This window comes from Thunnus albacares, chromosome 4, assembly GCF_914725855.1.
Source record: "Thunnus albacares chromosome 4, fThuAlb1.1, whole genome shotgun sequence".
Classification (NCBI taxonomy): domain Eukaryota; kingdom Metazoa; phylum Chordata; class Actinopteri; order Scombriformes; family Scombridae; genus Thunnus; species Thunnus albacares.
This window is the reverse complement of record NC_058109.1, coordinates 15,937,735-15,952,402: the sequence shown is the minus strand read 5'-3', so window position 1 is coordinate 15,952,402 and position 14,668 is coordinate 15,937,735. Positions and strand designations below refer to the sequence as shown.

The 14,668-nt window shown below is 38.6% G+C and overlaps 1 protein-coding gene across 1 annotated transcript; it reads right to left on the bottom strand.

The window, feature by feature from the left end:
* Positions 1–3,538: 3,538 nt before the first annotated feature.
* Positions 3,539–8,875, bottom strand: hrh1 (histamine receptor H1). The gene is made up of 2 exons (XM_044349438.1): positions 8,792–8,875; positions 3,539–5,834 (listed from the first exon to the last, which is right to left on the bottom strand). Exon 2 carries the CDS (start codon positions 5,588–5,590, stop codon positions 3,953–3,955), a length of 1,638 nt encoding a protein of 545 aa, XP_044205373.1. The 5' UTR covers positions 5,591–5,834; positions 8,792–8,875; the 3' UTR covers positions 3,539–3,952.
* Positions 8,876–14,668: the final 5,793 nt, after the last annotated feature.

Genomic DNA, 14,668 nt, shown 5'->3' with positions numbered 1-14,668 from the left:
AGAAAGAAAGAGATTAAAATAAATACGTTTGTCATTGCACATCCTGGCGCTGGTCTTCTTCTAGATAAGGCAGAGTTTGGACCCTGGTGTCCAATGCAGTGCATCCCAGCAGGTAGTTGTATTCCCCAGTGGATCTGTCTGAAAGGGTGTTGAGTATAACTCTTCATGTTGCTCATGGTGAGGGAGTCTTCTTTGCTGAATGCCATTTTATGCTCATCATATGCTTTACGGGCCCAATGAGAGACACAATTGGGGTTTTTTCATCACACAGCACAGTGGTGGCTTTTTTCAGAGGTTTAAGAAGCCTCACTATCTCCTCAGCATCACTGATGTCTGAGCCATCTAGAGTATCGATTTCACAAGCATTTCATTGGATGTCTGTGCTTAGGAGAGCTGTTGCTACAGCTACTTTCTATTCTGTTCGAAATAGCAGTCAATCATACCCAAACTGCTGGTCCATCGTGTGGCGACATGTGCACAACTTGTGCAATGGAAGCTCCAGCACTGTCTGTTTAGATGCGAACACAGCGGTGGCTGTGGAGCTTCAGTGGAAGAAGGCTGCAACCTGCCTCACTTGACCCAGCAAACAACTGACACAGGGTATTCTCAAACCCCCCTGGGTGGCCAACTTTCATGCATAGGCAAAACACTTGATGTGTGATGCTAGCCTGGCCTCTATCACTACAACATCCGTATTCCTCGCAACAGCAACATCATGATTAGCCCTTTCAACAGTTGATGTCAACACTTCAGCAACATTGACCCCACTCTGTCTTTCAAAAAGCGCAAAACTCGCCATTTCCCACTTGCTGGTGATCACATGGGCTGTGATCATGAGATAACTCTGGGTAGCCCTGGAGATCCATCCATCTGTAGTAATTGACATGCTGTCTGCCTCTCTGATGGTCTGAACCACCTTTGATTTTGGTTCCTTGTAAAGCGCTGGCATTACAGACTGACTGAAGTGCAGGCGTGATAGAATGCAATAGCCGAAATGCTTCATTGTCAACTTCGGAAAATGGCCTCATATGTCTTGCCATGAAAACACCACTGCACCTGTAATCTCTTTTGTTCTTGCCCTTGTTTTGGTGAGCACGATTGCAGATCAACTTGTCACTTGCAGCGTTTATCCTGATTTTTTTCCATTAGATTATCAAGTTTAACTCAAAAATATGTCTTTTTGTTCCAGTTTTATTTACACACATCCTTTTCTTTAGATGTTCTATTGAATAACTTGTCATTGGAGTTTGGGTGCCTAGAAACCAAGCTAACCACTTTGACATGTTTACCACATTCAGCTGTTTTACAATGAAGTTTGTTGTTGTTCTGGATTTATAGCCCATATTTTAGGCTTCCATTCACCTTTACGCAATTATTTACCATTCGTGTTGGTTTTGGCAAATCTGAACGTGCAATCTATATTTATCTGAGAACTTCCTTCCTGACTTATAGTAAAATATGTGCTAGGTTTATCAGAGTCAACTGTCACTGTGCTAGTAATGTTTTTACTGTTCCCACAGTTACAGCCAACATCAAATTTCCTGTTGCTGGTGTTCCTTAGATCACTATGAAAACACAGAATTATGCCACTTTTCCATGTTGATCCAATGGTTTGTGTGGATAGATTTTTTTTCTTATTGGCACACAGAGTCTGGATAGAGGATGTTGGATGTAAAATTAGTGATTTTGGGCTACATAAATAAAACTGACTTGACTCAACTGCAATATATTGATGCAGCTCAGTAATGTAGATTAACTAATATAAAGATATTTGTAGCATACACTTGGTGTTCATCATAAACTATTTTCAAACACAGTATTTAGCATTGCCTAATTTTGGATGGTTGGGTAGTGACTACTATCCCTCAAATGATATGTAGTGGTAGTCATAACAAGGAGTATGATAAAACTAAATTAAAATTTAAAGTATTAGAAACACCTTTACCTTCTGAGTAACAGATGTTGCATGTAATGAAACTTTAAGGGACTGAAAGGAGACCAGACAACAGCTTGTAGAACTTAATAGCTTTGATAACAAAATTTATCTTAAAAAAAAGGAGAGGAATCAGTGTGTTTTTCCTCAATACCAGCCCACACTGGCTCTGTTTTGTTGACATTGTTGTACTGTGCAATCACAGACATGCTTCTTCTGTTCACATCATCACTCCCTGTAGCTCAGTTCCACCCCCCTCTGATTTGTTTGATTTTGATAAGTAGTGACTCACAACCCATCTGTGTTCATTGTACACAGGAAACATTATGTGTTTCTCATTCTGGATTTTGATGGAGTTAAACATGTCAGTAAATATATCAAGTATTGCAATCATATTTCAAGTGTTATAATTCACAAATTAGTAATAGGTAAACAAATTGTAAAAGAGATACAAAAATCTGAAAACATCTTTTGATGGTATGCTGGAAATGTTGGAAATGTTTATTATCAAACCATTTAGGTTGTGGGCTTTTCTAATGGGAGCCATGATTGCGCTGTGATGCTTTGTCTCTGGAACCTGAAGATGCACTTTGTGTGTGTGTGTGTGTGTGTGTGTGTGTGTGTGCATGCACTGAATATTTGATCAACACAAATGTAATATGAATTTCAAATTTATGATTGCTTTTATATTGTGGAATAATATTTGGTGCTCTTTGGCTAGTCGTGAAGGAAGGTAGTCGCGCACTCGTAAGCATGATGCAAGAATAGTTTATTGCCAATGCCAATGAAATATTAATAATAACAGTTAATTAATTTACTTTATTAACTATTCTTGCATTGTGGCTACGAGTGTGCGACTACCTTCCTTCATACTTGTACTTTCATTGCGGTCAGCATCTCTCCAACACTGGTGTGCATTCCTCCTCTCTTCCATCCTGCTCTTTGGCTAATGACATGAAAAGAGGTACTACATCACATCATAAAATGAATGAGTGTAAAAAAGCATAGCAATCATGTTAGAAGAAAAACAAAATCCTTTTGTTTTTTTAAGTGGTTGCCATGCTGACACTTAACTTTTTTTGTTGACAGTGTGAAAATATGTGATATGCAGATATGAATTAATGAGTTTTATGTTCTGTTTTAGTATTATTTGTTCTTCATATTGTATTTTTGCTGATACACTCACTTATTCTACTTTTATCATAGTAAAGACATGACACAGCACACACAGGTAAAACACAAGCAGGAGATTTCTAGAGATAATTATTGTCAAAGATGGTGGTTTTAATGTGTAAAAACACAATGAAATCATTTCAAACATGTTTTAAAAACCCTAAAAAGAAGGGACGGTTGAACAGATAACAAATCCTCCCCCTCCCTGTTGTAACAGATCACCGGACACATGGCCAAGATTTATGTTTTTCCTGGACTGACATTGGAAAGGACGACTAATGTTCTGTATCCTGTTTTAATGATGAGAAAACAATGTCACAAATGACATAAATGCTTCACTAAACTGATTTGCTCACAAAGGCAAGGCAGAGCTTGTAAAATTGGAAATATTTACTGTCATGTTATGTCATGTTAAATCGCTGGCTCTGTATGTTGTGTAAAAAATAAATAAATAAAAATATATTTTGAACAAAGTTGTTTTTTTTTCCTGTATGAAACATAGCCATGGCCAAGACACTAAATTCATGCTCCTGTTTCCGAGGGTGAGAGATCAAATTCCTTTAAGTTTAAAGGTCTCCTAGACTCACCTTATTACTGGTAGCATAACACAGACTAAATAAATGACACTGAATTCAGACAGTTCAACTGTTGCTATGACTCTGACTCATAGTGCAGTAAGTTAAATAAAAAATAATAATCTCAAACAAACAGAAATAATTAACACTCAAAATACATTTACAGGTTTATCTACACTTTGAAAGCTCACGTGTAAGTGATGCAACACGTGTCTCCTCCTCATCTGTGAGTATCAGCAGCATTTAGACCCCAAATATTTTATTCTGCATGTCACAAAGGAATGTGCAGAATATTTTTGAAAATTCGTTTAAAATTCCCATTGCAGAGTGGGTATATAAAAGGGTTGAGAGTGGAGTTGATGTACCCCAGCCATATCGTGAACATGTGAAGGTCATGGTGCACACAGTCTTTGCAGAACGCCATGACCATGAAGGCTATGAAATATGGTATCCAACACAACATGAAAGCAGCGATGATGAAGCCCAACTGCTTGGCTGCCTTATGCTCTTTATGGATCCTCAGGCTTTGTATACGCTGGCGTGATTGGTCGATGAACCTTTGCCATGTCTGTTTCAGAGTCACTGCATTAGCTGGGTCAAATTGAGCATCTTCAACCCCTTCCTCGGTCCAGGGTAGAGAGCGTCTGGGGTCATAGTTGTTATAGAGCACAGAGGTGTATCCCTGATTTATGTCACAGACGCCGCTTACTGAGTTTGGCACCGTGACGTGACATTCATTTAAAGATGCTTGAAGTTTGTTCTCATTATTCTTCTCAAGCAAAGGGGAAAAGCTCGAGCAAATTACATCCTGTGGTCGACTCAGGGGAATCTCACTGTCCAGCTTCTTCTCCCCAGGAGACAAGGAGCACCTTTTGGCTTTCGGTATCATTCTGAGTCTTTTTGTTGTCTTGGCAAGCAATGACGTCTGTTGGCACTTTGCACCAATTTTTCTGTGAGATCCGGAAGGAGTAGTTTTGGTTTTTTCAGCATCCTCGAGGGAGTATGTCTGCTCCAAAGTGTTCTGGTCCAGCAGTCTTTTTGAGAGTTTCACTGGACCCTCGCACTCCTTCTTGGGTGATTTGCAGTCATTTTTCTCGGATGTTTGAGTATGTTGTCCATTCACATTTTCCCAAAAAGAATCAGTCGGATGAATGATTCTCTCTCTGTCCCTCAAATGTTGCCTCACTGTCAAGTAGATGTGCATGTAAAACCCCAACATCAAAATTGAGGGTACATAGAAATTGAAAACCGCAGTAATAACCTTAAACCATGTGACAAAGCGGAAATCTGTGTCACACTTGTTCTCATCCTCGGGTTTAAGGTCTACATGAGTGAAAGACCTCCATCCTAAAATAGGGATAATCCACATCAACGACAGCAGCCAGGCTCCAGAAATCATAACACTTGCTTTTCCCCGCGTTCGATATTTCAGGTACCTTAGCGGCTGTCTGACAGAGCGGTACCGATCCAAACACAGAATAAACAGACTGAAAATTGAGGCTGTGCTCGCGACATAGTCCATAATAAGCCAAAATTGGCAGACAGCCCGACCCAACTTCCATTCATCCTCCAACAAATACACCAAGTTTAGAGGCATAACTGTGGTGCCTACAATCAGATCCGCCACAGACAGGCTGACGATGTAGAGGTTCCCAACAGTGTGCAGGCTCTTTTCTCTCTTCACAGCATACAGGACCAGCAGGTTCATTATGATGGTGAGGAGAGAAAGGAGTCCCAGAAATACTCCCAGCAGGACGTTGTGGAAGCAGACATGGAGGGACAGAGTTTGATTGCTCCTCAGCGTGTCACCATCAAAGAGGCTACTCCAGCTTGTGTTACTGTTATTGACATAGCTGTTGGTGTTGAGGTGTAGAGGGTCTGTGGAAGGTGACAGACCAGATTTCATCATGGTAGGTGAGATGGTCACCTCTATATTCAGTCACATTGTGGAAAACTATAAGCCAGCGTGTCTTTAACTGGGGGCCAACACATGTATGCACCAGTAGATTTTCCAAGGTAAGAAAAATTTACTCAGTTTGGGTCCAACGACCAGTGGACATTTAAGTTAAAACAGGTAATCCTTTGTATACTGGAAAAGACGTAAATCAATGTTGTCTTGATCTGTAGTCCATTTGTTATATAAATCCAAACATCTGGAAAACATAAAGAACATTACAGGTTAGACAGCAATTTGTCACACAGGATTCACATTCAAGATTTTTTTTTTTCCTCCACTCGAAAATGTGTTGTTCTCATTGTTACTTTACTTGTTTGACCTTCACTCTGCAGAATGATGTATGTGCAGAATTTGACAGCAGAAGGTCGTTTTCACATTCATCTGCTGAGAGTGGAAAGTTTCTTTGTGCTCAACTTAAATCTGAGTTTAAGGAACGTATGTATGAGCATGATGTACAACTAGTTTGGGAGTGGTGATGTGGTAACTTGAAGCCTCCAGTGCACATACAGAATGGATGAAAAATATTTGCATGTTCATAGATTCTGGATTGAGTGAGCCCAGAGTAGAAGAGTAGATATAAATGTATTTTTAATTAGGAAATTGAACTTTTTTTCATGGAAAAAACATATTAGACACATAAAATGTGTCTTAAAACATGTCTGGAGGGGATCTTTGAAAAAGCAAATAAGCAAATGGATGAGAAATAAACAAACTAACAAGAGCAGATGAAATCAGACTCAAATACCTGTGTACAGAAGCTTTCATACAGTTAGACACTTCCTTTAATCTTTTTTGGTTTGGATATACAGTAATAATAGATTAAAATTCCTCTTGCTCTTTCTCTTGCACTGTCCAGCTGGCTGTCTTTAACACACAAGGGGAGGGTGGCAAATTCCATCATTGACACAGCAGCCGACAAACTGTGTGATTTGAGGAAAGGAGACACTAATATGCTGTCAGTGTTGAATGACTGAATCTATTTCTTTGGATTTATAAAAACCTGCATTACTGTATACCATGTTTGTTAAGATATTTGAATCTGTAAAGCACAGCAAGACATCTCATATCAAAACATATCAATATTCAGATGGAAATGCACTTATCTCAACTGTTTAGCGTATTGATTTTTAAGAGAGTAGACTGAAATAAACCTGTTGCCATGGATGCAGGTGGATGTGTCTGTACATAGCTTGGGCAGACGTATCTTTCCGTGATCAATCTGTGAATTAAAATACGTCATTTGGCCTTTTAAGGGACTCTTGGACTGAAAGCTAAGTATAAAACATTAAGTATATTACTTTTTCCCCACACCAGAGAGAACTATGGTATGTGTTATTCTGCCAATAAGAACACCAAATCCCACTGATACCAAATCTAATTCCTAACAACGGAAAGTTGGAGATATTGGAATTTAAATACCTGGAATTTCAATATCCTTTACATGTAAATCAAGATCTTAGTGTCAGAAAATACAGCAAAATCCATGCTACAGTACTGAAATGAATTAATGACTGAATGAAACAATAACAACTTGAATTCTTGATATTTAAAGAAAGAGAGTTCAGATTGCTTAACGACCAAGCAGGATTTCTGTAGAAACATCGATTTTCATTCCCAGTTAACTCTTTGTTTCTCTCTTTCTATCTTTTTGTCTGTGTGTCTATCTGTGTCTATCTGTTTAAGTCTGCTTACTCACTGATGACACACACTCAGCAGGAGGAAGAAAAGAAAAACACACATCAAGCTCAAAAGTGTTTAGTGCTCACTAGAGGGGGAAAAAAACGCTCACAACACTAGTGGGGGCTGAGAGGGTATTAGCAAAGCATCCTCAGAAAAATGATTCATTCAAACATGGTTGTCATACTGTAATTAAATTGGTCCATTCTGGGAAGAGTAAAGCTTTATTTGCTCTCGTCAGACCCCATGTTAGCATCTCTTTGCTTACATCACTTCAAAAGTAAATAAATAAATCAGCCAGAGAGACTGAAAGTAAAGGAAGCAGTCAATGAACTATTGCTGTATGATGGATGTTAATTGTCCGTAGAGAGGGTTGCAAAAGAATCAAAAACCCTCCAGCTTCAGGTTACACCTCATTTAATCAACAGTAGGAGCTTCAAAATAGTGATGACGTTTGATGCCATCATTTAAACCAGTTCAAGTGTACAAGAGCAAAGCAAACACACATGCACATTAGGGCTGAAGAATTAATCAAAATTTTATCAAAATCGGAATATCGCCTAATGCAATTTTCTAACTGAGGAGGCACAATATTTGTTAAAGGTGAAATGTGTCAAAATAACATTTTAAATTAAATATTGTGTGCTGCAGAGATGTCCTGGCCTACACATCTCTGTAAAAATGATCATTCCCTCCAATATCACAAATCAATATCAGTCAAAATAATCACAATTAGATTTTTTTTTCCCAAAATTTTCAAAATTCAGCCCTTATATACACACAGAAGTAGTCAGTAGGCCTATGTTGTCCGTTTGTCTCTTCACATACAAATCTTTATGAAAGCCACTCAGTTTGATTATCTTATGATCAGTTTCATCAGTCTATTTGGCTTTCAATCTGAGCTGAAATGTGTCATTATAAATATTTTTCTCACTGTGTTTAAAGCCTCACTGTGTTTATAAGATATACTGCCTCCGCAACACAAATATTTATGAACCTTATGCCTTAGGGGGATGAATAGCAGTAAGGGGGGGAAAAAACAGCCCTGCGTGTTTTTGCGTTTGAACCGCACACTACTTATCGCAGCAGCTATGACGGACAGGATATTTATTCAACACTAATTGTACAATAGGATTATCAGTGATGATCATTGCTTCGCTGATTTCATTACAAAAGAGAGGGAGGACATATTAATCGTGCCATCTTTTGCCCTGTTTAGACCTGCTGGAGCCCATCCATCAAAATGAATAATGGCTCTCATGCGAAATACTACAAGTCGGTGCCAGAGAACCACCTGTTGAGCCGCTGCAGGATCACACATGAAAACTTTTATGGACACGATCGATAAACACATGCAGATATTGTAACAATAGTCGGACAAGGAAATTGTATTTCTCAGTTGCCATTATAAGAAAAAACTTTAACAGCTGAATAATTAAAGTTATTATATAGGCGTCTGTACAGTTTAAAACTTACCAGTGATGTATATAAATTTCCCGGAAAGTCCTGTTTATTCCAGCCTGTATTCCAGGAGAAAATCAGAAAACGAGTGGAGGATAGAGGTCGAAATTGCAAAGAAAAAGTCTCTCTCTCTCTCTCTTTCTCTCTCTCTCCCTCTCTCTCTCTCCCCCCCCTCTCTCTCTCTTTCTGTCTCTCTCTCTCTCTGCAGCTCACACTCTCTCTGTCTCTCTTCCCCTCTCTGGACTCTACAGACTTTGGAGTTCACATGATATTCAGCTGGACAACTGGAGCCATAAAAATTACCTTGCTAGAGGAATGGCTATTCACCTGATGGAGTGGCGCATTGTGGATCGCAGTGCCATGATTCAGTGTGTGATTCACTGTACAGTAACAAGCACATTCTGAGCAGGGGGACATTCATAAAGGAAAATATACAGCGTAAAAGCTACTGAAGGTCTGAATTCTACAGTATTGTAAAACATCTGTGTTGAATACTTAAATGTTGAACTTTTATTCAAAGCTGAGCCATGGTATAGAAATTCTGTACCAGAGAGAGGTGGGGGTGTGAGCTGTGGTTGGATGCAGTAGGGGAGACAAGGGACCATGGTAACATCATGAATTCCTCCAATCATAACACACATGCTAGAGTAATAAAAACTCAGCATATAGTATGCAAAGCACTGGCCGGTGTCTTCCTGCTGTTTTCTGTTTACAAAAGTAAATGCAAGCAGCGTTAAATGGATGTCAACAGGTCCACTCAGCAAACACAATTTAAAGCTTGAAATCACATCTGGGGTTGCTGACCTGGATTAAGAAGTCTTTTGCTTATTATTTTACTTGATTCCTCATCAAGGAGCCAGTCTCTCCATGGCTTACCAGCTGCGTTATAAGGCAACATGTCAATGTACATCTCACGGTCGGCAGTGTGTTTGTTTACGCAGAATATGAGGGCAACTGGTTTCACTTGGATGTGTGCCAACAGTCTTGTTTGGGTTTAAGTCATATCTCAACCCAGATAAGGTGTGAATCAGATGCATTTTCTTGGGAATAATTAAAGAAAGTACAGGTGACAACAAAAGTACAAGTTTAAAAAAAATAAAAATGCACATTTAAAGGATAGGTTCACAATTTTTCAAGTCTGTCTCAAAACAACAGTCAGGTGTCCATATGAACACTGACAGAGGTTTTTCTCACTGTAATCATTCCTCCTGTTCATAATGGCTATTAAAAGATCCTCTCCAAATCTGCTTTAAAAATGCATTTAACAGTTTATCTGAAGCTTATATGAGGCTTCAGTAGTCTGAGTTAGTCATATTGAGTGGATATCTGCCACATTTACAGTTGTCTTAGCATCAAATTCCCTCTTTGTGTTTCCTCGGACAGTGTTTCCCTGTTGCGCTGTGGTGGAAGTATAGTAACAAAAAGAGGAACTTTGGCACTAAAAAGACTGTAATGTTGAAAGATATCTACTTGATATCTACTGAAGCTTCATATAAGCTTCAGATAAACTTTTCCTTACATTTTTGCAAAAAAGGGAGCTTTTGGATTTTGGCCCCCATCACTTACATTGTAGGTACATTATGAAGGGCTAATGGTCAGTATAAACAGGAAAGATGATTATGAAAAGAAAAACCTATTTCAGTGTTCATTTGGGCTCCTGGCTGTTGTTTTAAGACAGACTTGAAAAATTGGCCCTCATTTTAAACCTTTATTACAGATCCAGAAGTTCTGTCATATTTGTTTTATGCAATGTCATTTACTAGCAGCTTGAACTCAAAGTATCTAATGCTTCACACTGCAAATTTAAAGAAATTTAAAATCTTGGTTGAGGTTATTCCTCAAACAAAATGAACACACTCATCAAGAGTGAATAATGTTACGATTTAGCTGTTACTTTTACAGTCAACATGGTACTGAGCAGATGAAAAAACAGTTTATGGATGACCAAAGTCTCACTATAGGATATCTGAAGTGATATGACATTTGTCGACTGTAAATTCAGATTTTTGGTTGGAGCAGTGTGCACACTTGAAGGCACTGGGGTTGCGCACCAAGAGAAAATATAATTTTCTCATTCATTCAATATCACACATTTAGCCCACTTCACAGCTATGGGGTTATGAGTCTCCTAATGCCTGTGCCAATGTGCTGCTTCTGAGAATTAGTCTGGGATTCATCCAGAGCTCCTTTTAGGACAAGAGCCATTGTGTAATGGTTATTTGGCTAAAGAGAAGTCTGATGTGTGTACCCTGAAGGGGAAAGTTCACAGCTTCAAAAAAACTCAAGTTTCTTGTTGTTGGAAGTATTATCCATGCAGGATGTATTGCAATTAATTGGCAGGAGACAAGTCTTCACAGCAAAACAAACAAACAAACAAGGTCCTCCTCCACTCGTTGACAGAGCTTGATGTTCATTTTCTGGTAATATTAAAGAATAAGAAATGAACTTCATATGTGTGAAAGTACTAACACAAACATGTCATGGCTACACAAAGTCAATTCATCATTAGAATAAGTATAATACAACACACCTAGATCTTTGTCAGTTTTTTTGAAATGTGAAAAAAAACTACTAAGTAGTATGCAAAGCAAATGGTGCAGAGCAGTAAGGAAGCTGAGAGCAGCTGTAGTTTGTCATAATTATGTCTATTAAGACTTAATTATCCATTTATCACGAGATAACAAATGGCTGGTTTTGCTGAGCCTTTCCTTATAATGGCTGATGTGTAAAATCTCTGTTGTAGAATCAAAATTTTCAGGAGCAGACATCAGTCTTGTTTTAAACATGTATGAAAATCACAGAAATCCATATCCACATTCAATATTTTATTCATATGACAGGACTTGAGTACACTGAACTACATTGAGTAAAAATGTTGTAATCAAAATGTGGTCTAAGTATTCAGATTTTTCAAATGTAAAATACAGAGTCTTTACATCACAATGATATCACAAATGATTTCCATTAATATCAATACTTTGTCATATACCTGTGATGTATTTGCTGTTGCACATTAGTAGTATATGAAGTTAACATATGGGGGACAGGGTTGAAGTTAATGTTAACAGTGTTTTTTTTTCTTCATTTTTTCCAGCTGCATTTCATGTATGAAAGATGCTATACAAATACATATTATTATTATTATTAGTAGTAGTAGTAGTGGTAGTAGTAGTATTTCATTTTTGTTTTGTCTTTTTATGCAGTCAAAACAGTTTCCACTGTCACCTTTAAATAATTTGTGCAAACTGTGATTTGTTTTGAACATTTTGCACATTTTTTAAAATTTCATTTAATTTTTTTTTTTTTTACCAAATTTGTTATCAAGTTCCACACTGGTCCTGTGATAGCACCTCAGCCAGCACTATTGGCTGAAGCTACTAAGCAAACAGATTATTTTATCACACATAAAGCTCCCAAAGCTCAAAAATGAATTTTCATGCTCAAATTATTACAATATCACGACTACAGATGCCATTTTTGGGCTGAATAGAATCCTTCTCAGGACTTTGTGGGCATTTACAGACTAAGCTTAATTGCCATCTTCATCCTCACTAACCTGTTTCTTTTGTTGCACCTTTTTGATTGAATGAGACAAATCACCTCCTTGGACTCTGGAGTATGGTGACTTTAGTAAACCCCTTCTATTGCTCCACCCAACCTTGACCTGGGAAGAGGCCAAAACCAGTCAGAATAACACCTTGCCTACACACAGGCTGTGCAGCGAAAAGCACCATGTCACCAGCACAATTGGTAGCGGTGAGTCTGACATCCGCAGTATTGATATGCACACTAGACTTAAATGAAGCTTTGGGTCACCGTTTTGTGCATGCAGAGTGTGTGAAGTATGACCCATTACACAGTTACTGTAGACAGCTACCTTGATTATGTAAAATTGAAGTGTAGCTGTTGTATGGTGGAAAATCACAGTCGAAAGGTTGGTGAAGACAGGATGTTAGTGAAAACACCTGCGTGGGTGTTCAGGGCCTTCATTCGGTACATTTTGTGTTGTCCACGTGCAAGCAACATTGAATAGTTCATGTTTCTATCAGTCTTGCACTGCCAAAATGTTTTTTGGTATCTGGGGAAAATGGATAAAGTGTTACTGCCATCCATACCCTCCGCTACAGGAAAAAGCTGAGGGTGAAGAGGTGATGAAAAGAAAGAAAGGAAGGAAGGAAAGGGAGGGAGGGGAGAGTGAGTGGGAGAAAAGAAGGATGAGATGAGAAGGGGAAGGAAGGTCTGAAGAAAGCAATTAGGAGTTTGAGTGTTTGTGTGTGTAGATCATTAAGAGAATAGGATGAGGAGGAAATGGTATCCTAAACTGAAACATTTATCGAGTTAGGAACAGCAGATGGTGACAGAGGTGTCCTTGTGACCACAAGATATTGAACTCCCCTAACCCCTTTGGGAAAATCCCCTCTTTCAACAAATACCATCAAGGTAGTAAAGTAGAGCTGCAATGTGGCCAAAAACTACTTGAATCTATTCATGAAAGCAGGAAGCCAGCCATTGTTTACAAACAGCCTGGAGGCTTAGTCAGCCTTCTCTTGATAAAGATAAAAAAATGAGTTTTGCTCCTATATGAGAAGAAGGACAGAGATTGGAGGGGTGGGACAAATGAGCCACCAGGGATTTTATGGTTCAATCAATATTTATAATCCATAATCCATACAAAATCGTTGCTAAATGTAGTCACAGTGATACTAACTGTACATAACTGAAGATTTAAATTGACAGACTGTGATATGAATGTGCATTAGTGACAAAGTTTTCTATTTCTGCTCCGCAGCTGTGTGTGAGTAATAAGATTTTGTGCGTCCGTGCATGCACACGGCACAGTGGACGTAATAATATGTGTATTCTAATTTTTTGTGCATGAATATGTGTGTGAGCAAGTGCGTCAGAGGTCTTCCTAATTTCATTAAGGTCAATCTGTACTATGAGAACCCATAGCAGCCCATAATTACAGATTGTAGGGAAACAAACAGGCCACTTGTGTTGCATTGTTGTGTCAGGTAATTACATATTTCAGATGAAGCCAAATGTGTTTGTAATGGAAATCAATCATTTGTTACAGACATCACTTTTGTTATTTGTGCTACTGATTTCTATAAAGGATTTTTCTAAACTGCATATTATGTCCCCTGTAAGCCACATCTATGGATTGTGACCTTATGACCTTTATCGTGTATAATATCAGTATGCTTTAAGTTTATGTATTTTCTAAAAGACTGGGTAAAAAGCAAATCAATTTCTCTTTCATGATCCCTTTCCATAGAAACACTGTGAAAACACTTGAAAAACCTTTGCAACCATGTCTGTGTTTTGTAGGTCAACACTGACATCTGCTGGTTAACTTAGTACCTGCTGAAATATCTCATAAAAGAAGACTGACAATCATCTTGTGTGTGTCAGTGTGGGTCTTTACAAGCTCACAAGACAAATTAAAGCCCTATTTAGCACTTTAAATCAACATAACCTCCAGTAAAGCCTGTGCAAACTCAAGGCTGGTCTGATAATCTCCACCATCAATCGCGCTTGCAGTAGATCAGTGTCCCTGAATATAATAAGAGCAGAAAATCTCCAGCTAATCTCCCTTCACATGTTGGATTTACTCTCCTGTTAACGCTGGGACTTGACTTTATAACCTTTTGTTCAGCCTCTGTAAACAAACCCATCAATGTCAACAGTTTATTAAGAGAAAGGTGAACCTTAGAAACAATAGCGAAGGAGACTCCACGTTGCCAGTCATTTCAGTCAGAGGGTGTGATGTCCTCTACATTTCCCCCAAGCCTATTGCAGAAAGTGCTGTTGCTCTTCATTTCTTCCACCCTCCTTTAACTGCCTCTTCTTTCCTCACCCTTCACTCCTCCTCTCATGTTTCCCCTCCAG